The sequence below is a fragment of the Orcinus orca genome, chromosome 1 (assembly GCF_937001465.1).
Source record: "Orcinus orca chromosome 1, mOrcOrc1.1, whole genome shotgun sequence".
Classification (NCBI taxonomy): Eukaryota; Metazoa; Chordata; class Mammalia; order Artiodactyla; family Delphinidae; genus Orcinus; species Orcinus orca.
In genome coordinates this window covers 212,463,768-212,491,280 of record NC_064559.1, presented here as the reverse complement: position 1 = coordinate 212,491,280, position 27,513 = coordinate 212,463,768, and the positions used below count along the sequence as shown (strand labels likewise).

The window sequence follows — 27,513 nt, the reverse complement described above, 5'->3', positions numbered from 1 at the left end:
CTCAGGCCTCCCGGGACCCCAACCTGCCTCCCTCCAGGCCCGACCTGTGCTGACGAGAAGGACCCTTGTCAGCCGAACCCCTGCCATGGGGCAGCCCCCTGCCGCGTGCTGCCCCAGGGCGAGGCCAAGTGCGAGTGCCCTCGGGGCCGGGAGGGCAGCCTCTGCCAGACAGGTGGGGACAGCGGTGCTCAGGGCAGGGAGGGCGGTGGGGGCTCTGGGGCTCTGGGGTCAGGGCCCGGCACCCTGTGTGATCGTCTCCTGTCCTCGCAGTCTCAGAGCGCGAGAATAGCCAGCCTTTCCTGGCCGACTTCAGCAGCTTCTCCTACCTGGAGCTGAAAGGCCTGCACACCTTTGAGCGGGACCTGGGGTCAGTTGGGCAGAGGGGTCGATGAGGGGAAGCGGCCCCCAACCCCATCCAGCCATGGGGTGAGGGGGCATCGAGACACCCCTGCCTGCCCTCCTGTGACCCCAGGGAGAAGATGGCGCTGGAGGTGGTGTTCCTGGCCCGGGGTCCCAGCGGCCTGCTCCTCTACAACGGACAGAAGACAGACGGCAAGGGCGACTTCGTGTCGCTGGCACTTCACGACCGTGTCCTGGAGTTCCGCTACGACTTGGGCAAGGGGGCAGCGGTCATCAGGTGGGCCGCGCGGGGTGCAGGGGGCTGGCCTCAGGCCCCTGCCGGGCAGGCCGGCAGAACCCCAGTGCGCTCACGGCGCCCCACCCCCCCTCCAGGAGCAAGGAGCCAGTGGCCCTGGGCGCCTGGACCAGGGTCTCTCTGGAGCGAAACGGACGCAAAGGAGCCATGCGGGTCAACGATGGGCCCCGTGTGCTGGGGGAGTCCCCGGTGAGCTGAGCGAGTGTCTCCAGGGCTGCCCCCCTGCTCGCCGCCGCCCTCCCCCGCCCGGCAGGCGCGCGGCCCCGCCCCATAGCCTGAGCTCACTGGACTGTTTTCTCTCCTCTGCCCTGGGCCTCTGTCTGTGTCTCCTCTCTGCTCTCACTGCTCCCTGGCCCTCGCTCTGCAACCCCACCCCGCTCGCTCTCCGCTCTCCGCTCTCCGCTCTCCGCTCTTCGGATGCCAGAAATCCCGCAAGGTACCGTCTCCTCTCATCCTGCCTCCTTCCTCTTCTGCCGCCTCCGCCCCTAGCGTAGCTCCGCCCCCACTAAGCCCTTGTGGCCGTGTCTGTGATGAACGCTGCTTCCAGCAGGCTGGAGGGCGCGGGGTGGGTCATCACCGCGGGCGGGCCCTGGTCTGGGGCTCGAGCTGTTCCTGCCCGGTGGGTGGGCTCCACACCCCTCAGCCCGCTGCACCTCCCCCCAGGTGCCGCACACCGTCCTCAACCTGAAGGAGCCGCTCTACGTGGGGGGAGCCCCTGACTTCAGCAAGCTGGCCCGGGCAGCCGCCGTGTCCTCTGGCCTGGATGGTGCTATCCAGCTGGTGCGTGGGGCGGGGGCGGCGCCCTGGCACAGTCTCGAGGAAGGGCCCATCCCAGAGGGGCTTCTGTCCTCCTGGGATGGGGGCCGCCCGGGCAGGCTGGACAGAGGCTCTCGCTCCCGTCCCCAGGTCTCCCTGAACGGCCGCCAGCTGCTGACCCGGGAGCACGTGGTGCGGGCGGTGGGTGTCTCGTCCTTTGCAGACCACCCTTGTACCCAGGCCGGGGGTCACCCTTGCCTCAACGGGGCCTCCTGTCTCCCTCGGGAGGCCTCCTACGAGTGCCTGTGTCCTGGGGGCTTCTCAGGGCCGCACTGCGAGAAGGGTGAGCGCTTCTGGCACAGGGCCAAGGCTGGACGGGGCGGGGGGAGCCTGCCCGAGACCGCACTCACCCCGCTGTCTCTCAGGCCTGATTGAGAAGTCGGCCGGGGACTTGGACACACTGGCCTTTGACGGACGGACCTACATCGAGTACCTCAACGCCGTGGCGGAGAGGTAGTGTGCCCTCCGGAGCCAGGCGCCCCTCCGCCCTCCGCTCTCTGGTCCTGTCTGCGCAGCTGCACAGGGCTAGCTGCGGGACCCTCCACTCCGGCCCCCGGCTCTGTGCCCACCTCCGCCCCTCCTCCACCCTCCTTCCTTCTCACTGTCTCTGTCTCTTTGATTCCAAGCGAACTGACCAATGAGATCCCAGCGTAAGTAGCTCCGCCTCCACCCTCACTGTCACCATCCTCTGCTCCCCACCCACCGGGCAGCACATCCCAAGGGTGGGCGAGGGCAGAACTTTCCATCCCCAGTGGAGGAGGACGGGGCTTCGGGGGAGCTGTTGGTGCTGCCGGGGCTCCGTTTCCCCGCTTGAAAGTGGGGAGCCGCCCCTTCCCAGATGCGTGGAATGCCCCCTGCAACTACTCCCCTCGCCGCGTGGCACCGGCACAGCGTGCGCGCGTGCGCACACTTGCAAACGTGCACATTCGTGCCCACGTGTCTGTGTGCATACACGAGCACGTGTGTCTCAGTGTGCACACGAGTCCATGTGCTCCCATGTGTGCGCACACCCACGTGTATGGGGGGCCATCCGGGGGTCTCTCCCGACCAGGGGCCCTCGGTCTTCGTTCCGTGTCGCCCGTGCCCCAGCTGTTTCCTCTGCACCTGGCCTGGGCCGTGCCTACCAGCTCTGTGTCTGCCCATGTGTGTTGCATGTTTCATGGCCAGGGCTCTGTGGTGGGTGGAGCCGACACCCCAGGGTCCTGTGTGTCTTCCGTGGATGCTTGCTCTGCCTGCCTTCCACTGGTGGAGACGGGGTGTGGGGAGGGGCTGCTGCTGGGTCCCGCCCCACCCCACACTACAGCCTGTCTGTGCCCCTGCTCACCTGCCTCCCTCTCTTCCTGCATCTAAGCCCTGAAACTCCGGATTCCAGGGCCCTTCCCAGGTGAGCAGCGGCCCCTGGCCCCTGCCGTCTGCCTGTTGCCTTCCCATCTCTCTGAGCATCTCTCTGCCGAGCTGTCCCTGTGTCTGTCCACCTCACTCCTCTGATTGCCCGTCTGGCCCCACCTCCCACCTTCCATCTCTCGGCCCATCTGTCCCACTGGTGGTGTCCACCAGCTGCCCATCCAGCTGCCCCGGTGGCACCACTAGCCCTCATGGCCTCTGTAGTCATGCCCCTCACCTTCCTACCACCCCTACCCCGTCCCCACCACCCTCCCAAGAGGTCCTGACCAGCCCTCTGCCCACCAGCGAGAAGGCGCTACAGAGCAACTACTTTGAGCTGAGCCTGCGCACCGAGGCCACGCAGGGGTTGGTGCTGTGGAGTGGCAAAGCCACAGAGCGGGCCGACTACATCGCACTGGCCATCGTGGACGGGCGCCTGCAACTGGCTTACGACCTGGGCTCCCAGCCCATGGTGCTGCGCTCCACCGTACCAGTCAGCACCAACCGCTGGTTGCGGGTCAGGGCACACAGGTCAGCAGGGAGCCTGGGGCCACCGAGAATAGCAGCGGGCGCTGCCTGGACTTGCCCGGCCAGGGCATGCCTGGCCACTCGTGGCTAGGGTAGGAGTTTGTTAGGGGGAGGAGGGCGAGGAGGGCTGGTGGCCCGACCTGAGGTCACTGCCAGCGCGGGAGGAGGGATGAGAGGGTACAGGAGAAGCAGTGATGGCCAGGGAACCCCTGATCTGAAAGGGGTTTCCCCGCTCTACCCAGACGCCGGCTGGGGACATGTCCCTCTGGTCTGAGCCTTGGCCGTCCCCTCCAGCAAAGCTTGACCCACAGGAGGTCCCCCTGCCCTTGGCCATCTCGTGCTCTCCTGGGGTCAGTGCCACTCCATCCTGGCCCCCAGGGGTGACACTTGGTGACGGTCCCCAGGGTGTGGTGTTGGGGCGAAAGGGATGGAGGGACCAGGACCTGGAGCCACCTGATGGCCTCACCCCACCCACCACGCCCCCAGGGAACAGAGGGAAGGCTCCCTTCAGGTGGGCAATGAGGCCCCTGTGACTGGTTCCTCCCCACTGGGTGCCACGCAGCTGGACACAGATGGAGCCCTGTGGTTGGGTGAGTGATTGGTGGGGGGGAAGCCAGGGGAGGGACAGCGAAGGGTCTCTGAGGGACAGGTCCCATCCCCTGGAGCTGACAACGAAGAGTGGCACCCGTATCAGTGCTATCCAGGACAGCAGATGGGCTGGCTGGGGTGGGGCCCTCTCCCCTCCTGTCTTAGCCCCTGCTGTGCCCTGGGTGGTGTGGGGCCAGGAGGCTGGAGCTCGTCTGCTGGTCCCCTGGTCACCCCCGGGCACTGGCGGGCTGCAGGTAACTCACCTGGTCATTCAGATGCAGTGGGGCCCTCTGCCCGCCAGTGTCCGGCCTGCCTGTCACTGAGCCCGGTGACCTTTCCTCTGTCTTCCTGCAGGTGGCCTAGAGAAGCTGCCTGTGGGCCAGGCCCTGCCCAAGGCCTACGGCACAGGCTTCGTGGGCTGCCTGCGGGACGTGGTGGTGGGTCGGCGCCCGCTGAACCTGCTGGAGGATGCCGTCACCAAGCCGGACCTTCGGCCCTGTCCTGCCCCGTGAGCCACAATGCAGCCACGACCCACCCTGCTGTAATTATTTTCTATTTTTGTAAACTTGTTGCTTTTTTGATATGATTTTCTTGCCTATGTGTCAGCCGGAGGGACTGCTGGCCCGGCCTCCCTCCCGTCCAGGCAGGCGCGCTGCAGAGACAGACTTGGTGCCAAGGGACTCCAAGGGGTTGGGGGAGGAATGCTGCACATGGAGGGCTTGGCGCACTCAGCAGCCTTGGGACGTGCCCCTCTGCCTTGGGACACCGTGTCCTGGCCTCTCAGGCTGTGCCTTCCCCAAGTATCCACTCGTGCTAGCCCCTGTGTTCCCCAGCCTGTCGGAGGCCCCGCATACATACATTGCCCATGTTCCATCTGGCGAGGCCTGTGTCCCCAGAGCAGGTAGGCACTGTAGGGTTTAGGGTGCCCTTCCTCTGTGCAAGCCCCACGGGGCCTCTCTGGGTTCCCATCTGAGCCGCCCCTCCTCCCTGCCTATGCTGGGCGGGACCAGCCTCACCAGGGCCCGCCGAGCCCAGGCCTCCTGTGCCAGTCCTGTGAAACAATGTCACTGTTGACGCCATGCTGTGCCCCTCCCTCCAGCTGAGTCCACCTGTCCCAGGGCACTGGAGAGCAGAGGCCGGGCACAGGCCTGTTCAGGGCACCCTGGCCCGCAGCTGGCCCTGCCCATCCACCCAGCCACCCTGGACATGGCTGTGTCCCCCCTCCTCCCCCCAAGGCCCCACGAGGAGCCCTGAGAGGGCGTGGGGCCACTTGTGATGTGGTGGACGTCACTGCCTGCCTGCCGGGGGGGGCCAGCATCCCCTCCTGAGGATGCACGTCCAGGCCTGGCCACCAACCGCAGAGTCTTTATGTACTGATTTTATTTGATAGCTGGGGTGGCAGGGCTGTTGTCTTTCCTGTCCTGGCCCGAGGGCAGCTGAGGACGCCGCACAGCAAAGCTGTCCAGTTGTGGTGTGAGGAGGGGTTGTCCTTATCCAGGAGTGACCGGGGGCGGGCTGGGCGTCTAGGCAACACCAAGGGGCAGGTGCGGGGTGGCAGAGACGGCTGCAAAGCCAGAGACGCCTTAAACTGCAATGTTAGGTCTCATCTGGTCCCGTCCCCCCAGCCGCCCTCACCTGTCCTGGCGGGGGTGGCAGCCCCTCCCCCAGCCCCTCCCCCAGCCCAGCCGGGCTGTCAGGCTCAGAGGCTGCAGGAGCCTCAGAAGTCCTGTTACTAACTCCAATTTGTGTTTGTGTCAATCACCGTGAAATAAAGTCTGAACACTTGCAAGAGGTGCTTGCGTCTGTCCACACCAACACCACAGCGCTCAACCCCGCCTGGCCCTGCGCTCGCTGACCCGGCCAGTTCCTGTCCCGGGAGCTCCTCGCTGAGCTTCATGGTGGCATGCAGGCTTCAGGCTCTCTTAGGTGGCTCTGGATGGAGGAGGGGGTCCTGTGCTGGGGTGGGGGCTGCTTTTGGCGAGGAGACCCTGAGCGGCGAGTGCGCACACTGTTGTGCAAGGGGCTGGCCGGGTGGGCCCGTGAGGCCTGCACCCCAGGTCGCCTCCTTAGGGATGGCGGGCCTTGCGGGCAGGCTGCAGCCCCCGCCACGTGTGCATGTGTGTATGCGTCTGCACATGTATCAGCCTACGTCCGGGTGTCTGTGAGCACAGGATGGGAAGAGGGGCTGCGAGGAGAGCGGGCTGGCGGTTCTAAGGGCAAGGAGGGCCTCTGGGGGAGCCAGGATGGGGTGGAGGTGAGGCCTGAGGGAAGGGGACCCTGGTGGGCCGGTGTGGGCTGGACACAGGGAGGGGGAGGCACTGACTGAGGAGCAGGGGCACCTGGGCAGGCCCCCTGCTGCGTCTGGAGTGGCTGGGTTGAGGGGCTGAGGCCGCCTGAGTGGAGTCCAGGAGGCCGTGGGCTACCAAGCAGAGGGGAAGCTGGGCTGAGGCCGGGCACGTGAGGGAGGGTGGGCTCGGCTGAGTGAGGGGAGAAGAGACCCCCACGGTGGGGGGACCAGGAGAGGGTGCTCTGGGAGCTGATGCTTCCAGAAGGAGGGGCTCTCGGGGCAACCAGTGCTGAGGGTGCAGGACCCTCCAGGTTGCCAGGACGGTGAGGAAGGGGAAAAGCCAAGGAGGGCGAGGGGCACTCCAGCCTGCGCTCGGCACTGGTGGTGGTGATTTGGGATCAGGGCTTGCGAGCAGCAGAAGGTTCCAAGCTGGTGCTGTACCACTCCTGGAAAGGTGGGCGGGGGGGGGGGCGGCGTGGCGCTGGGCAGGCCCTGACAGTCCTAACGGGATCCCCAGGTTAGGAGCCCAGGCGATTGGCCAGCGGGCCCTAGGGAAAGCCGGCCTGGTGGGGGCACTTGTAGCAGGAGCAAAGGCCCTGAGGTCAAGGGGGTGTCAGCATCACTTAGGAAGTGTGGCGACTAGGCGGGTGGCAGAGGTGGGGAGAAGGGGAGCCGGCAGCCCAAGCTAGGACGGCTAAGAGGGAAGAGCTGGTTATCACGTGGGCTCCCACCTCCGCCCCTCTGTGGTCCCCCTCCGGGACGCGGGGCCGGTGGGACCTGTTCCACCCGCTTCTCTAGCTCCGAGCCCCTCCACCCAGGGTGCGGGGAGTGCAGCCCCTCCTCCCCCAGGACGGAGGCGGAGCTCGAAAGGTTCTTGGAAGGAAAGCACCCAGACGAACAGGACACATAATTAATCACTTAACGCGCCTCTCGGACCAGGGCCGCCTGGCGCCTTCGCCCTCCGAGCCCGTGATGTGGCGTGAGCCCCTCGTCCTGAAGCCCGGCGCCCTGGGGAACTGGTGCAACCTCCCAGTACCGTAGCGAGACCTGAGGGCGCGGCTCCTTTTAAGGGAGCTCGGGAGGGGCGGGACCTCTAAGGTGGGCGGAGCTCCGGTGGGCGGATCCTCGAGGTAGGCGGGGCCTCCTCCGTGCGGCCGGAGCACCCTGAGCCCAGCAGACATGACCTCGCGCAGGTGAGCCCGGCCTCCCGGTGGCCAGAAGCCGGGACCCCACCACGTGCGGTTCCGGCCGATGGGCGGGGACAGGGGGTGCGGGCGAGATGCTCCCCGGGACGTCTCCTGCTCCCGACCGGTGGCGCTCAGGCCCGACCTTCTGACACCTGCCCCCTTCCACGCGTCCCGGGCCATCGAGGCCCAGCCTCACCCCTGCGGGTGGATAGGACTCTTTCCTATCGGGGGCTGGGTCTGGGTGGGGGTTCAGAGGTACCCTGACTCTAGGGAATGGATGGTGCTCTTGGGTGGCAGTGGCTGGAGCCTAGAGTGGGCAGCACGTGTCAGGTCAGTAACAGACCCTGTCTCACTCCCCTGGACTCCTTGCTTTGTTCCAGGCTCCCTTTGGGCCACCAGAGATGTGTTACACCTGGTGGGGCCCCCCGTTTCCCAAGTCCTGAAACTGGGGCCATCCTGGAGGCTCTGGTCTCCCCCTCTAGTTGTGGCCCCTTGACCTGCAAGGATCAGCCCTCCCTTGACAGGCTCATCCCCCACCCCGACCCGACCCTCCTAAGGACCAAGTTTAGGGGTGAGCTCCCTGGCAGGGGTGTGTGTGAGACCCGGGACGGGGCTCAAGTCAAGCCAGCTTCTGGCCTCCATGAAGAGGGAAGACGGGACTTGCCTTTCCTGCCCTTTCCACCAGACCGCCCCCCCCCCCGGGTGTGCACACACTCCTGTGAGCTCAGACCCCAGCTGGATGTGGACGTCTGTGGCGAGCCACAGTTGTGAGACGCCTGTCGCCACTTCCTGGCACATCCGGAACAGCCCCTCTGGGGTTTGGTGAGGCTGGAGGTCACAGGGAGGGTCGCCCTAAGACCCCGAGTGACTCCCTAGATCAGTGAGGGGGCCGGACAAGATCTGATCTGCGGGGCCAGGGCGGTGTGTCAGCGGTGAGGGGTGTGGTGAGCCTGGCACGGTGGCCTCCGGCAGGGTCGAGGGCCCTCTTAGGCTCGGGAATAGTGCAAGTGGGTTGGGTCTCCAGGAACCTGTCAGCCCCAGAGCCCTGCGATTCCCAGGTTTAACATCCAGCTGGAGCTCAGGCAGGAGGATGTTTTGGGCTCTGCCTGGAACCAACCCTCGGGCTCCACTGGCCTCACTCCTTCTTGTCCCCCAGGCAAGTTCTGGTGCTCAGAAAAGTTCATGTCCCCGTCATGTGCATGTGACCCTGGGCCAGCCTGGGAAAGCCCCGGTGCGGCTCTGCCTGCCCTCGCCAACCCTCCCTGCCCCGCCCTGTGATGGCCTTCTGGACGGTCCCTCCTCTGGCCCCCGGGTCCCTGCCCACGCCCCTATCGGGCCTGGGCAGGCCCAACCAAGTCCCAAGCGAAGCCCATCCCCCTACACCTGCCCCCACCCTGTGGCGCCTCCCCTTCGCCCTGTGGTTTGTGGGTCAACGGGCACCGTCATCGGCACCACTCGCCCCAGGACTCCGGTGCTGTGGGCAGGGCTGGGCGCAAGTCCTGCCTACTGCTGCTGCTTGATGTGTTGATATTGGTGCTCGGGAAGGAGCCGGGTCCTATGGGGAGCTGCTGAACACCCTCGAGCTCCCCTCTGTTCCAGATTGGAGAGGAAAGCATGTCTCTGGTTAGTTCGGTTCTGCATAGACAGGACAGGCCTTGGTTGAGGTTCCTCTGGGACCAGGAGGGGCTGGGGGCAAGGAGATGGAGAAGAACACTGACTGTGCTCTGGGGTCCCCAGCTCTGGAGTCCCAGCCTGGGACCCTCCCCACTTGTCTGTGTATCTCCCACCATCATGACAATGTCTTCCCTGCAGGTGTGTCCAGCCCCTGTACCGTGTGTGTAAGCGTGTCGACAGGCCATTCGTGGGTCTCCCAGGGTCCCAGGGTTGGAGCTGTACCATCCACAGCTGGGACACCAAGGCCACACAGCAAGCTGGACCAGACAGTGGCCAGTGGGTTCAGGCTGGGCTGTTCTCGGACTCCGGGGCACTGACTGGGCTCAGCTTGGCCTTGGCAGGCCCAGGCTGTTAGACCCATGGGGAGCCCAGCGTGCCCTGCCCGCCTCACCTGCCCCTCTCCCAGGCCTGCCTGACCATGGGACCAGGGCAGAGCTGAGTCACCGACCTGCCACCGAGCAGGGAGCCCTTTGGCACAGAAGTGACCCTGGTGTGGAGACTGGAGACGGGACTGCAGCCTCCCCACCTCGTCCCGCCCCTCAGCCTGGGGCCGCCGGCTGCGCCAGCCTGCGGACACCTGGCTCCACCGCTAGGCCTGGTCGGGGGAGTGAGGCCTGCCTTGGTCTGGGGTTGCAGCCGCTGCGGTGGGAGCTGCTGTGACCTCTCAGGATACCCCACCCCTGGAGATTTCCACCCAGTAGAGCCGGGGCAGCTTTCGGGGAGGGGAGAGGGACGGACAGTATGAGCGAGAGTCCCAGAAAGGACAAACACTATGCCCTTCACCTTGCTCTGTGGCTTTGATGCTGGGCCTCCACCCTCTGCCCCTGGTCCCACACTCTGGGCATCGCCCATCTTGGACTGGCGTCTGAGGCTGCTGGGACTGGGGGAGGCGGCATCTGGGCACAGGATGTGGTTCAGCAGAGTGGGTGGCCCCAGGGTGGGGGGGTCGGAGGCCTTCCTTTGGGTTCCAGTGTCCCCCCACACACACACTGCCGCGTCTCTGACGGCACGAGGCCTTCGCCCTTTTCCTGGTGGCCTCGCCTGCTGTCCTGTGATTGGCCCCGGAGGTCATCATGTGGCAGCTCCTCCCCCTGGAAGCCTTCCCTGGCAGCTTCATCTGCTGAACCACTCGACCAAATAGCCCCCAGGTCCCACTCCTCTAGAGCCAGCGCGGGAGGGAGCTTGAGACCCCAGGCCCAGAAAGTGCCCAGGAAGCGCCTGGCTGGTGGTAGCCCTCCTTCCCCCGGGGCGAGCTGGATAGGCGCTCTGGGTGGCCCTGTGCAGGTCACCTGAGCTTCTGGGCCTCTCTGAACCAGTACATGGACCCTGGGGAGCCATGGAGGTCAGAACGGAGCCTGTCCTCCCCCGGGGCTCATGTCTGGTGATGAAGATACGGGAGACAGGTAAACGCAGAAGCCTGTACGTGCCCGTCTGCTGTTGCAGGTGCCACACGTGGAAGGTGGGCCAGTGATGCAGCTGCAGCGTTGATGGCAGGGGCCGCGGGATGGTCAGGGAGGGAGCGTGAGCCGTGCCCCGTAGGGCCGGCTGGAGGCGGCCAGATGCGGAGTGACGTCAGTGAACAGAGAGATGGCCAACAGGGGGAGGGGCTTTCTAGTGGGGGTCCTTGAGGTGTGTGTGAGCATCCTGAGAGCCACGCAGGACCACTGGCAAGGTTTAAACGGCTCTGATGTGCATTTTCTGAGAACCCCTCTGTCTGCCATGGCTCTGCTGAGGGTGAAGCATGAGGCCTGGAGACCTGGAGTCGATACTGCCGTCCAGGCAAGAGCCGGTGGGCAGTGGTCCCAGGGTGGTGGGAGAAGTGGTTGGTTCTGGGGTGTTTGGAAGTCAGGATAAGAGGGCACAGCGTTGGGAGAGTGCTGGGGAGTTGAGGGCAGGGACCTGAGTGATGGGCGGGCGGTGACCCCCTTCACTGAGCGAGGACTGCATAGAACGGGGCCCTCTCAGGAGTTTCGAATTTTGCAAACGTTAAGATAGAGATGCTGTTACCTTTCAGACAGAGATACTGGAAAGAGTTGTGTCTATGAGCTTGAAGCTCAGAGCCCAGGTGGGGCTGGAGATGTAGACAGTGCGTGGACATGGAGACACGTGTAGGGCACAGGTGGTGGGGCTCCAGCACCGCGGGGTCAGAAGAAGGGAGAGGACCCAGGCCGGCTGAGGTGGGAAACCAGGGGAGTGTGGAGAACTCCCGTGTGGAGTACGTGCTTCTGGAAGGAGGCCTGACCACTGGCCCTGGGAGGCTGGGGGAGACCCTGAGAGCCCAGGGAAACAGGTCTGTGGTGACTCAGGCGAAGATGGGCAGTGTGGACCAGCACAGGCCACAACTTTCTGTGATGGTGGAAATATTTCTTTCCCACCCTCAGTCGACAGCCTCCAGTGGCCACACGTGGCTTTCAGCAGTGAAACGTGGCCACTGTGACCCAGGAACTGGGATTATGATTCTGCTGAATTTTAATCCATTCACCTGCACACCCCACACCTGCCATGGGCTGTGCGTCAGACAGCGCGATGTAGACTGAGCACAGTGGCTCCTTGGAGGGTTCAGGAAGGAGCTGACGGCAGGGACGAAGGGGCCAAGGAGAGGCAAGGGAGCGGCAGGAGGACCGGAGGAGGCGTGCAGGCCGGCTTTACGCAAGAGATGTGATCTGATTCCCATTCCAGAAAGATCTCAGTGGGTCAACTGTGGGGCGGGGCAGGGTCTGCCCAGGGCACAGCAGCCCCACCCCATTTGTGCCCGGGTTATGACTGCGAACAACTGGGCGGGGCCTGGGGGGGGTCGCAAGGCAGCAGAGCTGGAGTTGGGGGCCCTGGTTTCCCACTGGATGCAGGATGGGGCAGGACTACCCCCAACACCGTGTGTCACCTGCACGGTGAACCAGGGACACACCTCTGAACCAGAGATCCCAAGCCCTTCCTGCAGTGACCTTTGGGAGACACAGTGTTGCCAATGGAAGGCCAGATACTGTGTCACAGTGTCCCTCTGGGGGATCGTGCAGGGACCCTGCTCTGAGACGCTCTGGGGCCACCGCACGAGTATGATTTAATCCCAGCGCCAGAAATTCCTGCCCTAATGGGGGAGACACACGGAGACAGAAGCCACCGGGGTAAAGTTAACAGCAGTCATGATCTCAGCCGTGGGCTCATGTGCAGTCCTGATGAGGTCCCCCTGCCCTGTCCCCCCATCTCGTGCGGGAGGCTGTGAAGGTCAGTCCCAGAGCGGTGGCAGTGGCGGGGGTGGGGTTGAGTCCCTCTCAGCCTGGACCCCCAGCAGAACAGATGGTGACTTTCTGGGCTCGCCCAGCACCCACCACCCATTCATAGGTCGCTCACTTCTGAATTCAAGGATGTTTGTTAATGCCCAGGCTCTGTTTTCAACCCTGCCGTACACACTGCCCTTGTGGGGCTTAAAATCAAGGAGATAGACTACAAGCCAGTAAATATGTAGCATATGTCAAGAAGGTGCCAATACTGGGAAGAAAAATAAGGCAGGATAGGTGTCGCAGAGTGAGGGGAGAGGGTCCCTTGTCACTCGATGTGGGCCGGGAGCGGAGAACAGCTGGCGCAGAGGCCCTGAGGCGCACGGCTTGGTGGGGTGAGGGGCCGGGACTGGCAGGCGGCAACGGGGTGGGGGGCGCTCTCGGGGGTGACGGGCCTGTGGGCTGTGCTCTCGTTCCGGGGGTGCTGACCCAGTGACTGGCGTGCCATGCTGGGGTCCCTCGGGAGAGGGTGGTGGCCAGGACTGGGAGGGGCGGTGAAGGTGGGGGGGGTGGGCCACCAGGGTCTGCTGCTGGGCTGTAAGGGGAGAAAGGGAGCCCTGGGTGGCTGTGGGGGGTCCCGAGTGCCTTCGGCTGAGCTGGGGCGCCCGGTGGGCGGTGGGAGAGACGGCCGAGGGCTTGAGCTGAGGTTCCTGCTGATGTCCTTGTGGGGGCTCTGGAGGGGGTCTGCCCTCCCCACCTGCCACTGTGGTTCAGTGTCTGCCCACCTGTGTCCCTGGTCCCCCCCAACGCCCCCTCCTTCCCCACGGACCCCAGACCCTGTGGTCACGGCTCAAGGACGGTGGTGAGCGCAGGGCAGCCCCAGCAGGCATTGTGGGTGTGGTCAGGACTGCCCAGTGTTCCTGGCTCTCTCGTCACCAACTTGCTGTCCTCGTTCCAGGTGGTTTCATCCCAACACTGGCGGGGCTGAGGCGGAGCGGCTGCTCCTGTCCAAGGGCCGGCACGGGAGCTTCCTGGCAAGTCCCAGCAAGAGCCGCCCGGGGGGCTTCACGCTGTCCGTCAGGTGGGTGGGTGGTGCTGCCGGGTGTGGACAGGCCCCGAGGTCCCGCAAGACTTCAAGGGGTCGGAACACCCTCAGCTGGGGGCACAGCTGGGGATCAGGCTCCCCAGTCCTTCCAGAGGGGGTGGGCAGTGAGGACCCTTGCTGGGGGCGAGATCTTGGGGGGGAGCCTGGCAATCCTGGCCAGGTGGCCTCTGGGCAGGAGGGGGCCACTTAGAGAGGCCTTCAGGGAGGGCTCCGTGAGGTGGGCTTCGGCAGGGCCTCCCTCCCACCCTCTGAGGGGCCTCAATGGCCGGGATCGTGCCCCCATCTCCTGGGGATGCCGCACACTGGGGGTCTCGCCGGAGCCCTGAAAGGGCCAATGTGTGGGGAGGATGGGCAGGAGGAGTCACGACCAGCAGAGTGGACAGCCGGATCCGTGTCCATCCACCCTGGGTGAGGCGGGTCAGTCTGGGGTCTGGGGAGGGGTCTGCCCAAAGGGCTCCAGATCCTTCCGGGTTTTCTACTAAACCTGGGCAGCAGGCGGGATGAGGTTAGCCCTCAGGATGGACCTCCCTCACCTTGGAGACACAGACATTCTCTCCTGGGGCCTCCCAGGCCACACTGGGACACCTGGGGAAGCAGTCTCGGGGCCCAGTCCCCCATCCTCTGGAGCCCCTGGGCAGGTGGTCTGGAATGAGGCAGAGTCTGTCCGGAGAGGCTGCCCCAGCCTCGGCCTCCAGGCCAAGGGAGAGTCAGGCCTGTGGTCGACAAGCCCGATCTTGGCTGCCCCATGGGCAGTGGGGGTGGGGTGCCCACCACCCAGGGTGGGGCCCGGACACTGGCTGGACACGGGGAGCTGCAGAGGGGAGGGGCCTGGCCTTGGCCGTGCTGTTCGTGGCAGGGGGACAGCAGAGGCCGAGATCTCAGGGCAGGAAAACCCCAGGCACTGTTCGGGAAGCTGAGGGTGGTGATGGGAGCAGCAACCCCCAACGGCGGCTGGCGCACCGGCCCTTCCAGGCGCCACGACGAGGTGACCCACATCAAGATCCAGAACACAGGCGACTACTATGACCTGTACGGAGGGGAGAAGTTCGCGACGCTGGCCGAGCTGGTGCAGCACTACACAGGCCAGCGCGGGGCGCTGCTCCGAGAGCGTGGCGGGGCCCCCGTGGAGCTCTGGCACCCGCTGAGCTGCCAGGACCCCACGTCGGAACGGTAAGCAGCTGGGTCTGCATCTAGCCAGGCTTCTGTGTCTGCTCAGGTGTGCGTGCGAGTGACCGAGGGGGCAGGGGCCGCTGGGCATGGCCTCTGGGTGTCCTCTGCGCCCAGGACTCAGGGTCAGGCTTGGGCACAACTGTGGCAAAGCTGAGGGAGCGTACTGCACCCCCTCCCCCGGGGTTCTGGCCTCGTTTCTTCCAGGTCCCAGGCACCAGCCACAGGGGTGAGTGCGGGGTGGGAGGGCTGCAGCCAGCCTGCCCCCTGCCTTCCTGGCTGGTGACTTGGGGAGAGCAGGTTCCCCCAGCCTCGGTTTCCCCATGTGCACTGCGGAGGTCTGAGCCAGCTGCATCTGCCGTGGAAGCAGGGTGCGGCTGGCCTGGGGAGACCATCCTGCTCCTCCTTGCTGAGGACGAGGCTGCCACCTGGTGGTCACCCTGGGGCACTGCAGGGCCCGCCTGTCCTGCCTCCTGCTGCTTTCTGGGTCGGAGGAGGGTCGGAGAGGTGGGCAGGGCTGACGGAGGCTGGCCTGGGTGCGGGTGCTGCCTGGGCCCCCGAGGTCTGGGTGGGTCTGTGCCTCTCTCGGTATCTGTGTCTCAGAGCCTTAGGCTACATGTGGGTCTGTGTCCCTCACCTGGACAGGCTGGGGCCCCTGGTCTCACCTGTGCCGTTCTGGGCCAGGTGGTACCACGGGCACCTGTCTGGCAAGGAAGCCGAGAAGCTGCTGATGCAGAAGGGGTGTCCGGGCAGCTTCCTGGTTCGGGAGAGTCAGAGCAAACCTGGGGACTTCGTGCTGTCAGTGCTCACACAGCAGCTGGACAGGGCGGACCGCCAGGCACGCGTCACCCATGTCATGATACACTTCCAGGTAGGAGGCAGTGGCCGGGGTTGGGGGGTGACCCAGGGGAGGGGGCACCACCGGCTGCTCACTGCCGTCCCCACAGCCAGATGGGAAGTACGATGTGGGAGGCGGCGAGAGGTTTGACACCCTGGGAGATCTGGTGGAATGCTACAGGAAGAACCCTCTGGTGGAGAGGTCGGGGACCGTAGTGCACCTCCAGCAGGTATGCCCCTGGGCACCTGAACCTTGGGCTCTGAGTGGACTTCTCCACCTGGGGGGGCAAGGGATTCTGGCACAGCCCCACCCGGGAAAAAGGACACCAGGCTGGCGCCGGGTGGCCGAGGGCAAGGGTGTGGGCGCCGGGGCACTGTGGGGTCCGCTGGACCCTGCTAAGCTTGGACGCGGGCCTCTCCCTGCCAGCCCCTCAAGACCATGAGAATCAGTGCCACAAGCATTGAGAGCCGTGTGCGGGAGCTCAACGAGGCCATGGATGCCAGCGAGAAGGCCAAGCAGGGCTTCTGGGAGGAGTTCGAGGTGCCGGACTGCTGCCCGCTCCGCCCCGCCCCCCCCCGCCCCAACTCCCATCCTCTGGGGCTGTGGCAAGGGCCAGCAGAGGGGTGTGGGTCAGGGGGTGTGGGTGGGTGTTGAGGGCTCCCGGGAAGGGTTGGGGCCACGGACTAAAGCCCCACTTCCCCCAGATGCTGCAGCAGCAGGAATGCCGGCTCCTGTATCCCCGGAAAGAGGGCCAGCGGCTGGAGAACAAGCCCAAGAACCGATACAAGAACATCCTCCCCTGTGAGGCCGGGGCCTGGGGCCACATGGGGGGCCAGGGCTCCATTCACCACATTCAGGGGCCCATCTGGCAGAGGGGTCCTGGAGGGTGAAGGCAGGGGTCATTCCCCACCAGTGGTGTGATGCCCCCTCTTGCCCCTTCGTCCTTTGTCTCTGCTCACCACGGGTCAGCGGGCCAGGAAGCAGGTGGGGTCCACGAGCATCCCCTCTGCCCTGGAGACCTAAGCGGCATCTTCCCTTCCCAGTTGATACCACCCGTGTCATCCTGCGTGATGTGGAGGACAGCACGCCTGGAGCCGACTACATCAACGCCAACTACATCAGGGTGAGTGTGCATGAGGTGTGGGTGGCCAGCTGCACGCGTGGCCCCGCGTGGATCAAACACCAGTCACCCCATCCCCCATAATAATGAGCCTGGAGCTCTGAAGTGATCTGTGGACCTTGGCAAGACAATAGATATTCAGGGGGATATTCAGGGTGCGGCAGTCCACAAGGGGTCCTCAGAGGGGTCCTCAGAGCCTGCTGGACAAAATATTGGTCCTAAGACCCTCCCACCCTCGGCGGACTGCGTGTGAGCCACTGGGCTACTTTGCATATCATTTGCATCAACTTGCATTGGTCCTCTGGCACTTTAATTCCTGGAAACAGCAGGCAGTTGACCCCACCTCCTTTCAGAGTGACCCAGAGGAGAAGCCAGGCCACGGACCAGGCAAGGTGTACATCGCCACCCAGGGCTGTCTGCCAACTACGGCGGCTGCCTTCTGGGCCACGGTGCACCAGGAGAACACGCGTGTCATCGTCATGACCACCAGAGAGGTGGAGCGAGGCCGGGTAGGGGCTCAGGCTCGTGTCCCTCCCCTCTGCCTGCCGCATGCCCCACTGGGCCGGTGCTGGCGCTGGCCCAGCCTTGCTTCTGCGGTCTTAGGGACGCCGGGGGCGCAGGGAGGGCACTGAAGAGACCCCGTGTGTGTCCCACGGGGCAGAGGGGCAAGGGTGCTGGTGGTCTTCCAGTATGGCTGATGCCATGCCCCCACCCTCCCAGAACAAGTGTTTCCGATACTGGCCAGAGCTGCACGGCAGCCAAGCGTATGGCCGCCTGCGTGTGTGCAACGTTGCTGAGCACCAGGCCCAGGGCTATTGTGTGAGGGAGCTGCAGGTGTGGCGGGCAGACCAGGCGAGCCTGGAGGGCAACGAGACCTGTGGGGCCAGGGTCAGAGTGGTCGGGAAGTCCCCAGGTCTGCGCTGGGGTGAGGAGGCCCTGGGCTGGCCCTGGTGGCTTGCATGTCCCTCAATCCAGTGGGCACAGTCTTGGACTGGGCTCTGCTGGGCAGTGTTTCCAGTCGGGCACGTTCTCAGCCACAGTTGCCTGGCTCCAGGGCGGCCTCACACCCACATGCACCTCTCCCTCCAGCCCCCCCTGGGCCGTCTCAGCACCTTCGGCCTCCTTTGTACGCTGGTGGTGCCCATTCCTGTCCCAGGCACAGATCCCTCCTGGCCAGTTCCCTTTGTCTAAGCACCTGGGGGTCCTGCCAGCCTCTGCATTTGGCCTTTCCCAAATCGAATTCACTTCCCAGAAAGCTGCTCTCTCCCCCAGACCATCTTTCTTCCTTTCCCCAGGCACCTGAGCCTCCTGGGGCCATCTGGGGGGTCCCCCAAGCCCTGAATCCCATCTTTTCCTCCCACTCCCTCTTGCTCTGTCCGGGCCCCGCTGGTCACTTCTTCTGGCAAACCCCATCGCGCCACAGCCTGCCTCCTCCCGGTTCAGTCGCTGGGCCCCTCCCCACCGAGGGTCACAGCAGCGTCAGCCCCGACACTGCGCGGAGCGCCTGGGACCCGCCCAGACCCCCCGGCTGGCGCTCACCAGCCCGCCCTGCCCAGGAGGAGTCACCGCGCACAGTGGCGCACTGCCAGTACTTCGGCTGGCCGGACCACGGAGTCCCGGCCGAGCCCACCGGCGTCCTTGGCTTCCTGGACGAGGTGAACCGGGCCCAGAGCGGCATGCCGGGGGCCGGACCCATGGTAGTGCACTGCAGGTGCGACCAGGGACGGGGCGGGGCCAGCGGCACAGGTGCCACCGGGGAAGGGGCCACGGCTTTGTCCCGTCAACTGGCCACAGGCCTCCTGGTCCGTCCCCACAGCGCCGGCATCGGACGCACCGGCACAATCATTGTGATTGACATCCTGGTGGACGTCATTCGCAGGCAGGGTGAGCCACCTCAGGCAGGCCCCGCCCCGCAATCGAGCCCCGCCCCCTCCCATCTAGCCCCGCCCCGGTATCGGCCCCTCCCCTTCCATCTAGCCCCGCCCACCTTCAGTTGCCGGCCCCGCCTATTTCATCTGGCCCTCCCACCTCCTCCCTGCCTCACCGCCCCGCCCTGAGCTCGCTCGTCCCCAGGGCTGGACTGCGACATCGACGTCCCCAAGACGATCCAGCATGTGCGGCGGCAGCGCTCGGGGATGGTGCAGACCGAGGCGCAGTACAAGTTCGTGTACCTGGCGCTGCAGCAGTACATCCGGGGCGAGCAGCTACGCCTGCGCGAGCAGGTGGGGACAGGGCCGGGCCGGGGCGGAACCTGCGGGGACATCACCATGGTGACCAGCGGCCCCTCCCCTCAGCGCGAGTCGCCCGAGGAGCGCGACTCCCTGAAGGCGGGCGCCTCGCCCGCCGACCCCGGCTGTAGCCCCGGAACCGCGCCGTCCCGGGCGCCGGCGGCGTGAGTGGGGCGTCAGGGACCGGGGGTGGGGGTGGGGCGGAGTCCCAGCAGGGAGGCCTCGGGGGCGTGGCCCGGGCGTGGGGGCGTGGCCCGGGGCGAGGGGGCGGGATCGCAGGTGGCCCCCAGCCGAAGCCCGTCTCCGCCCGCAGCACCCCGGAGGCCTCCGGCCACGTGTACGAGAACCTGCTGCGCCTCTGGCCGTGAGGGCCCCGAGTGCGCGCGCCCCGATTGGGGCTGGAGCCGTGCGAGAAGGCGGGAGCCCAGCAAGGCCGGCCCTCGCGTTCCTCCAAAGGACTGTGTTTAGGATTGTGCAGACCGGCGCCCAGCCCAGAGCGTTGCGGGGTTGGGGGGCGGGGGTCCCGGGTCTGCCGCTCAGACCCTCCCTGACCAGGTCTGCACGTCCAGAAATGGTGAGGGAAGGTTAGGAGATCCGGTGTCCCTGCCCCTCCTGGAGGAGGGGAGGCAGGGCTGCAGGGCTGCGGTTTGTCTCAGTGTGGGAGGCCACCAGTGACCACCTGCACGGCGCAGTGACGATGTGTGACCTTTTGTGTGCCACACGTTTGAGTGTCAGCCTGTATGTGGGACACGAGTGACCAGCAAGTGAGTGCCAGTCCGTGGTCACCAGCGTTTGTGCCCCTCTCGCCTGCATCCTGCATGCTCCCCACCCCTTCCAAGCTGCTTCTCAGCCCTGCCCACAGCCGTGGTCTAGGATGTGGGCCAGGCAGTGGCTCCGTCCCTGCCATGTCCAGGCCTAGCCCAGACCGTCACGTTGCTGTCACGAGTGGACACGTGTTTGTTGAATGAGAGAATATGTGACGTGCTCGTGTGACCACGGAGACGAGGGCGAGGCTCCATGTGTGCCTGGCTGGTTTGTGATGGTGTGATGTCACTGGCCTGTGGTCCACGGCTGCACCCTCCCATCATGGATGTCCCTGTGGCTTTGTGGTCTCCTCAGTAAAATGCCTTCTTCTCAGTTCTGCGTCTTTGTTGGGGCCTGGAGAAAGAGAGCATGTGGGTCCCCACGACTGGGCCCAGCTTCCCCAGGGTGTCCCTGAGCCAGAGGCCCAGCTGGTAGGAGCAGGAAATCCTGGGCTTTGGGGTGAGGGGTGAGGAGGCTGGACCTGTGCAAGCCAGACCGGCCTGACCTCTCTGCCATGCCAAGCTGGCAGTGCAGGATTCCTGGGGCTGAGGGCAGAACCGGGTGGGGGAGGGGTGGGGGCTGGCAGGACTCCCGCCCGCCCTCACGACACTCGCTTCACCACGCAGGCCTGGCCCGGCCCGGGAAGGTCTGCTGGAGGAGCCTGAGGTCTGTGGGTCTTCAGGACACGCTGGTTGTCACCAGCCCCTCTTCCGTGCACACTTGGACTTCGGTTCCCGGGGGCCACGGGGTCCTGCGGCCCTCCAGTCAGGGCTCCAGGCGGGACTGTGGGGCCGTGACTTCTGGGGGAGGCGGCCTGGTGTGACCGTGGTGGGGGCTGGGGGGGAGGCCCCTGGACCAGGCCAAGGCCCCACAGCAGTCCCGCCTGCCTCAGGTGCCCCAGGCCCTCTCCATCTCCCTGGGAGAGCCTCACGGCCCCCGGGGGCAGCCAAGTCCAGAAGTGCCGCAGCCCATCCACAGCCCAGAGGGGACAGCAGTCGGACGCCCTAGAACCTGCGGCCATCCACCCTAGGTGCTGCTGGGAGTGCAGTCCAGTGGGGGTGTCCTCTGGATTGAGGGTCTTTGCAGAAGGGGCAGACTGGGGGTTTTTCTGGAGGGAGGGGCTTAATGGTGCAGGAAAGAGGACACAGAGAGTGAGGACCCCTTACCAATTGCGAGTACAAAATAGTTTATTTAAAAATGTACAGTTCAGGAGGGTGGGCTGGGCTCCCCGCCACTGCCCTCTGTCCCCCTGGCCACCCGAGGGAAGGGGCCAGCCCTGCCTGGGGAAGGGAGGAGCCGTGGGCGAAATGTGAAAATAAAAGAAAGATGGCGAGCCCGCTCCCTTTTCAGCAAGGGGCTGGTCTTGCGTGCGATTCACAGTGTGTATGGGGAAGGGGCCTCGCCAAGCTCTCTCCTGGACCTCGGTCTTCCCATCTGCAAGATGGAAGTTAGGGGGGCGGCCTCTGGGGCCCACAGGGATCTGGGATCTCTGGGAGCTCGGGGGACCATTTTGTCCACCCGACAGGAGCCAGCCCCAGAGAGCGGGGGCAGGTGTGCCGAACCGGGTGTGGGTTCCTCAGAGATCCCAGGGGGCTCCTCTGGGATCCCAGGGGTGGGGGCGGTAACCCTAGTTGTCAGCCAGGGACCCGAGCGAGAAGGTGGCGGCGGCGGGGGCGGTGGCAGGGGGTGGCCGGGGGAGGCAGTGCAGGCTCCCGGTCCTGAGCGCGCACTGCACGGGCCAGAGCACCACGCAGAAGAGTGCGAGCAGCAGCACGGCGATGAGTGCCGCGCGCCTCCAGTCCCTGCGGCGGGCCCAGCAGCGGGCCAGGCAGCCCGGACGGCGGGCAGGGCCTGGGGTGGGCACGGGTGCTGCGGGCGTGGCAGGCTTGCTCGGGCTCACGTCCACGTACACAAAGCCGGGCGCCGCAGGGCCAGGCACAGAGGGTGGCGGGCGGCAGCACAGCTTGGTGCCCTCCAGCCACACGGGCTCCTCCCGCCGCAGGTGTGCTGGCATCCGAGCCTGCAGCTGGCGGCTGGTGTGCAGCGCGGGGGCCCCGGCAATGGGCACGGCTGTGGGCCGCCGGCAGAACGGGCAGGGCACGACCTCGCTACCCGGCTGGCCTGCGGGCTGGGCGGCTGCCATCCGCGCAAGGCACTCCAGGCAGAAGACGTGGGTGCAGGAGAGCTCCTTGGGTGTCCTGAAGATGTTGTCGTAGCCCGAGAAGCAGATGGAGCATTCCAGCGGGGAGGCCGTCTTCTCTGATCCAGGGCTGCCAGGGGACCTGGGGCTGCCGGCCGAGCCGCGGGACCTGGGCACTGTGGCGGTGGGGCTGCTCCTGCCAGCAGGCGGCAGGGCCATGTGCCACACCTGCGGGCCTGATGACATGGTTCTGGGCTGTGGGACAAACAGAGACCCCTGTGAGTGACCTCGATTGCCCCTTTCCTGCAAGGTCTGTCTGTCGCTGTCTCCCCGTCCCTCTCTTGCATCACCCAGAGATTCCGGGAAGGACACTGCCCATCTGCAGGCACCCCCACCAAGTCCCACCTGTCCCTGGCTCAAGGTCTTTCTGCTCAAGTTGTAACCCTGCGCTCCCCAGCCCCTCACCTGCTGAGTCAGGGCTCAGCATCCTGGGGTGTCCCAGTCTGCCTGGGCCATGTGGACCACTGCTCTGTAGACCCCTCCCACCAGCCCTGGCCTACCTGGACGTGCCACTGGGCAGAAATAAAGGTGATGATGACGATGGCCCACAACAGTTACTATTTACATCGCGGCTCTGCCAGGGTGGGCCCTGGGCACATGACACAGAACAGCCACGGTGCAGAAGAGGCGGCTCGGAGGCTGGGGTGACAGCCAGCAGGGCCCAGGCTCTCACAGGAGGAGTGTGGCTCTGGGTCAGGTGAAGTGGGTTTGAACACAGGTCCCAGTGTGGGCGGCCGATTTGGTTGGCACGCACCCGATCTGCAGGCAGTTGTGTGAGGGTGGGTGCCAGGCCTGGCTGGGTGAGGGCTGGGACTCTGGATCTAGAGCCGGCCTGAGCTGGCTGCGCTGCAGGAGACTGGAGGGCCCGAGCAAGGGTGGTGGCCGTGGCCCGAGGAGGAGGTTTGTCCCCCAGCCACGGCCTGAACCTGCAGGGCTGCCTGGTGCTGGCCCTCAGGGCCTGGAAGTGACCCTCAGCCTGTGGCCAGGGGAGCGGGGGGCGGGGTGCTGGATGAGCCCCAGCCATCCTCCCTAGGCCGGCCCGCCACCTGGGAGCGTCACACCAGCCACAGCTGCCATCAGGAGGCAGTGGGACGTTCTCCCCCTTGCCTGCTGCCCCTTCACGGGGCCCAGGTCTCCTTCCCAGACAGCCACGTGGCTCCTGCTTGGAGGAGGGCGGGTAAGGGGCTGACTCGCCCTTCACCTTCACGACGGACGGAGGAGGCCAGGGCCTTGGGAAGACGCTGGCCACGTGACCCCATGGAGCCCAGGAGGCCCCCCAGGGGTGACCTGACCCTGACTTGCTGGTCAGTCCAGGAGGGATGGTGGGATGACTTCGCAGTGACGTGTCACGAAGGCTCAGGGGTTGCTGCCTCCTGCCGGTGACCGCCGTGAGTCACGGTGACATCACTGTGATGTCACCAGTGCCCCGGCATCGCAGCATGAAGCGTCATTACGTTTGGTGACAGCAGTTGCCACAGGCCAGGCGGCAGCCTCAGCAGGGTCTGGGGGTACTGCAGGCTGTCCTCCCCCAGCCAGTTCACCCCACATAACCGGTTCCTTGGCACGGAGGCCCCACCCCTCTGAGGAGGTGCCCCACCCTGAGCCCGTACAGGTGAGAGGTGAGTGCCAGCTGAGCCAGCCTTACCTGGTAGCTGGGGTCAGCGGGGCCCAGGCACGACCCTCTTGGCTGTCACGGCCAGGCTGCGGCTGCGAGGTCACTCGTCCTGGCAGCGCTGGGTCCTTCCCCTCCCGGCCTGGCTGCTGTTCCTCTCCAGGGCCGCCGGGGGGGGGGCGGGGGGCCGGGGGGCGGGTGTGTGCACTCCTCCAGGTGTGGAGCGCTGTCTGAGGCGGGTGTGAGTTCTCTGGGCGTGGGCTCCCGGCAGGTGTATTTATACACTTGCTGGGATCATGCTGGCCGGGGGCGCGGCCCGCTTCCGGGATTGGCTGGCCTTCTGTCCTGTCCCTGGCAGGCTGGGCAGCCAGCCGAGGGCGGGGAGTCAGAAGTGAGAGGTCTGGGGTGGAGCCTGGGGTGGGGCTGGGGGTCGGTAGGGCTCTGTAGTCTGGGCAGGTCTGGGGAGGTGGCTGGATGCCTGGGTGAAACCTCTCCCCTACCCCCGTGGCCCCTGAGATGCCGGAGCAGCCCCTCCGGAAACAGATCTGCTCACCAACCCTGTTCCAGGTGGCTGCACCTGAGCTCCTGGGTGGGCCCCCCGGAGGGTCCCTGCCAGGAGCCCCCCACTCACGATCAGCTCACTGATATGCTCCCCGAGCAGCCCCTGCCCCTCGCCCCAACACCTGTCTCATCCATGTGTCTGCCCACCCCGAACTTGGGCTTCTGCTGCCCCCGCCCATCCCTCCCCACCTACAGCCTTTGGGGGCCGGGAGGGAGCTCCCTGCTCTGGGTCCAGAGAGTGGGGTGAGGGGTCAGGGCTGGGAGCACCCAAGGGCTGAGCCAGGGGTGAGGGCGGGCCAGGCGCCAGGCTGGCCACACGAACTTGTTTCAGGGGAGCGTCTGCTGGGACACCTCAATTACACATGTAGGGCAGGGACTCCAAGGCAGCGCCCACCCAGCCAGGGGAGCTGGAAGTCTCCCGGGGGACGGGGAGCGGTTTCAGCCAGTAGGTACGGGGTCCCAGCAGACCACAGGGCCAGCCTGTGCAGAGGCCTGGCTGGAGGGCAGGATGCAGGGGGTGAGGGCTGGGCTGGAGGGGCCCGGGTCCTAGCCAGGGGCTCCCCCATCTGTGCCCCAGGGTCACAGCAGGCTCTCCCCCACGCCCCGTGGCTTCCCTGCCCCCACCCCGCAGCCGCACGCAGCACACCTCAGTGTACACCTGATCTAGACTTGGGGCCCAGCCCTCCTGAGATGGGACCCCAGTCACGAGCCTGTGGGGAGGGGATGCTGGGCTTGGCGAGGCTGGCAGCAGCGGTCCACCCTGGTGGGGGACGGCCCACCTCATCCCCACCCACCGGGCAGGGGCCCCCTGACTCCTCAGCGGGTAGTCCAGGACCCCCGGAGGCTGCCCAGCCCCAGTAGCACTAGGAGGGGCACTGACAGCCAACAGAAGTCAGAGGTCAGCAAGAGGAAGACCCTCCTTCAGCGTTAGGAGGTGGGTGCCCAGAGCAGGCTGCCTGGGCCAGACCCCAGGAGGAGCCACAGCGGGCTGGGGGGGCAGCTAGGCCTGCAGCCACAAGGAGGCTGAGCTGTGGGGTGGCTGCAGGGGCGGAGGGGACCTGGGCTTAGGAAGGGGCTGGGGCTCCCGTGTGCTCCAGGAAGGGGGAGGAGCCTCAGCCAGGGGCTTGACGAGGGGGTGAGGAGTCTCTGTGAGGGGCGGGCCAGTCCGTGCGAGATGGGACTCGGGGTCGGTCACATGCTGCCTCCAGGAGGCATCCTCGGTTCTCTGAGAACACCTTCCCAAGGGCTCCTGGGAACCTCCGGGCTCCTCAGTGGACAGTCAGTGCCCAGAGGCAAGGGGACAGGAACACCTGAGGGATGTGCCATCTGCAGTGGTGGCCAGGGCTCACCGCACGGGATCTCAGCACATTTGGGGCCCACCTGGTCCCCACACACCTGCTTGCTCTCCACATTCACGAGGGAAGAGCAGCTGCTCCAGGTGTGAGCGTGGGCTTCGCCTGAGTGGGTGAGCTGTTCACCAACCCAACCCGACTAGGTGTGCGAGCACACGTGTGCAGGTGTCTGCGTGCGCGTGCAGGTGTGTGCACGTGTGAGGGGAGCACGGCGGCCGGCACGTGACCCTGGGGCTGGGACTCACTTGCCGGACCGGGCAGAGAACGAGGCCCACGGCGACCGCCCCGTCCAGTTGCGGCTCTCAGATGTGGGGTCCCGGAGTCCTCAGGACACCTGGGAGTCCTGGGCTGGACACAGAAGCTGTGCTTGGCCAGAGGGGCAGGAGAGAGGCCTGCCCCCCAAGGGGTGGGGTGAGGACCAGCTTCAGATCCCTGAGGGCTGCCGGGGGCACATGAAATGGCCAGTGTGGGGAGAGGTCCCCACACGGGTGTAGAGTCTGGTGTCCCCCACAGGCCAGAGGCTGGGCTGAAGCCGGGGCTTGGGGGGCGCACTTGCGCCCGGCCCCCCCCCCCCGGCCCCCCCATCCCCACACACACTCTGGGCTCCCGACAGGCTTGGTGAGGCCCTCTGGCCATGAGGGGACTCCTCCGGTCCTGTCTCTCCAGCACCCAGCAGTGAGCTTGGTCCCCAAAGTCGGCCTGGCCTTGGAAGCCGGCTCCTACTGGGGCCCGGCGCCCAGGCCCCTGCCAGGCCCTCTGCCCTCGGGTCACCCCCTCAGGCCCTGCTCGCCCTGCCGTGCTGCCACCTCCCACCTCTGCAGTGGGTACGGCCTCTTGCTGACCTCTGACTTCTGACAGCTCTGGGTGCTCCTCCGGCGCTGAGTGAGCGGATGAATGGACCAGCGAGCTGCAGCGTGGCCCCCGGGCCGGGCTCACCTCCCGGGGCAGGGGTCCCCTTGGCGGTTGACACAGTGGGGCTGGGGGGACGACGGGCGCCCCACCTGCCTGCTTTGGCCCGAACTGACTAGCCCACAAATCGGCCTTATCTTGGCTTCTTACGTGAGGGCCTGGAGTCCGGGTGAGGAATGGGTGACGGAGAGAAACTGGGGAGGCGGCTGTGCGTGGTGCCCGGCCCAGACGCCCTGCACCTGCCAGCTGCCCCACCCCCATCTCGGGTGCCCCCCAACCCTGCCCACCGCTTTCTGGCCAGGATGCCCATCAGGGTCACGGGCTCACGAGTCCAGTGATGCCCCCCCAACTATTTGGGGGCCTGAGACAGTCGCACCCAGGCCCAGGGGTCTCCGGCGGCTGAGAGCCCAACGGGCCAGGCCACACAGGCCTGGGAAGTCAGGGGAAGCATCTCACGTGTGGGGACCAGAGGGCTGCAGGCTGAAATGCAGAGTTGAGTTTTGCTGCCGGGGATGGGGCAGGGCTGAGGCTGGGGGCTGCAGGCAAGGCAGGGGACAGGACATTAGAGAAGAGGGGCTCTAGGGGGCCCCGGGGAAGCCGAGGGTCATCTTGCGCCCACAGGAACCCCATGGGCGACCCACAGCCCCTTAAGGCTGTCAGCCTGGAGGCAGGAGGTTCCCGGGCAGCCGCCCCCCAGAACAGAGGGCAGAGCCTCCCCGCAGCCCTGGCTGTGCTGACACAGCACCCAGGGCCAAGCAGACGCCCCCCGGGTGCCCCGATGGCTGCAAGCCTGACGGGGTGGGCCAGGCTCTCTGCCCTGCCCCAGCTGTGTCCTGGCGGCTCTGGCTGGGACGCCCGGGATGAAGCCCGCTGCCGGTCGGCAAAGGTCCCTCCGAGGGCCACCCACCCACGGGACCCCACCTCCCCAAGGTGCCGCCAGCCTGCACTCTGTACCCACGTGTAGCTTCCTCCTGGGGGCTGTGAGCCGGGCACCACGGTGACCTCCCCGAGAGGCCCCATGGGTGCCCTGGCCGCACGGGGGCCTGCAGTCACCCGTGACTGCATGTCCCCCATGGGCCCGGTCACTTTACAGAAAAGCCCCCCTGGGGGCACCCACACTCTTTCCCATCTCAGTCCTGACGGCTGGGGGCCACCAGGGACTCCTGCTCTCTGAGGCAGCTTGGGACAAGCCCCCTTCTCCCGAGGCTAAGATCCTGAGGGCTCCCTGCCCTCCCCAGTGCGAGGCAGGGCTCGGCAGCAAGGCTCCACCCCTGCTGAGGAGCT

At 66.1% G+C, this 27,513-nt stretch overlaps 3 protein-coding genes across 12 annotated transcripts in view; 1 reads left to right on the top strand and 2 right to left on the bottom strand.

Annotated features, from left to right (window-relative positions):
* The window catches only part of AGRN (agrin), a 46,699-nt gene extending 26,771 nt beyond the window's left edge, over window positions 1-19,928 (top strand). For 2 of the 10 annotated variants that reach the window (XM_033432570.2, XM_049695056.1), the window contains 12 exons: window positions 38-172; window positions 271-367; window positions 473-637; window positions 733-844; window positions 1,319-1,435; window positions 1,562-1,754; window positions 1,837-1,924; window positions 2,098-2,121; window positions 2,823-2,855; window positions 3,161-3,385; window positions 3,869-3,972; window positions 4,325-5,759. In XM_033432570.2, the coding sequence (XP_033288461.1) occupies window positions 38-172; window positions 271-367; window positions 473-637; window positions 733-844; window positions 1,319-1,435; window positions 1,562-1,754; window positions 1,837-1,924; window positions 2,098-2,121; window positions 2,823-2,855; window positions 3,161-3,385; window positions 3,869-3,972; window positions 4,325-4,482 (1,451 nt within the window). In that variant the 3' untranslated portion in view covers window positions 4,483-5,759. The other 8 variants (XM_033432573.2, XM_033432577.2, XM_033432571.2 and 5 more) reach the window with 7 other exon arrangements.
* Window positions 19,929-20,764: 836 nt separating this feature from the next.
* Window positions 20,765-23,592, bottom strand: RNF223 (ring finger protein 223). The gene is made up of 2 exons (XM_033432610.2): window positions 23,441-23,592; window positions 20,765-21,990 (listed from the first exon to the last, which is right to left on the bottom strand). The coding sequence occupies exon 2, from the start codon at window positions 21,979-21,981 to the stop codon at window positions 21,223-21,225; it is 759 nt and encodes a 252-aa protein (XP_033288501.1). The 5' UTR covers window positions 21,982-21,990; window positions 23,441-23,592; the 3' UTR covers window positions 20,765-21,222.
* Window positions 23,593-23,641: 49 nt separating this feature from the next.
* Window positions 23,642-27,384, bottom strand: LOC125960598 (collagen alpha-1(II) chain-like). The gene is made up of 2 exons (XM_049695117.1): window positions 25,566-27,384; window positions 23,642-23,766 (listed from the first exon to the last, which is right to left on the bottom strand). Exons 1-2 carry the CDS (start codon window positions 26,488-26,490, stop codon window positions 23,702-23,704), a joined length of 990 nt encoding a protein of 329 aa, XP_049551074.1. The 5' UTR covers window positions 26,491-27,384; the 3' UTR covers window positions 23,642-23,701.
* Between the last annotated feature and the right edge of the window lie 129 nt (window positions 27,385-27,513).

What these genes read in the sequence shown, in the direction of transcription:
- RNF223 (XM_033432610.2), bottom strand. Translation starts at nt 21,981, where the DNA reads ATGTCATCAGGCCCGCAGGTGTGGCACATGGCCCTGCCGCCTGCTGGC.
- LOC125960598 (XM_049695117.1), bottom strand. Translation starts at nt 26,490, where the DNA reads ATGGGGGTGGGGCAGCTGGCAGGTGCAGGGCGTCTGGGCCGGGCACCA. An exon ending in TTCTCTGCCCGGTCCGGCAA is followed by an intron (nt 23,767 to 25,565) that starts GTGAGTCCCAGC and finishes CTGGCTGCCCAG; the next exon opens with CCTGCCAGGGACAGGACAGA.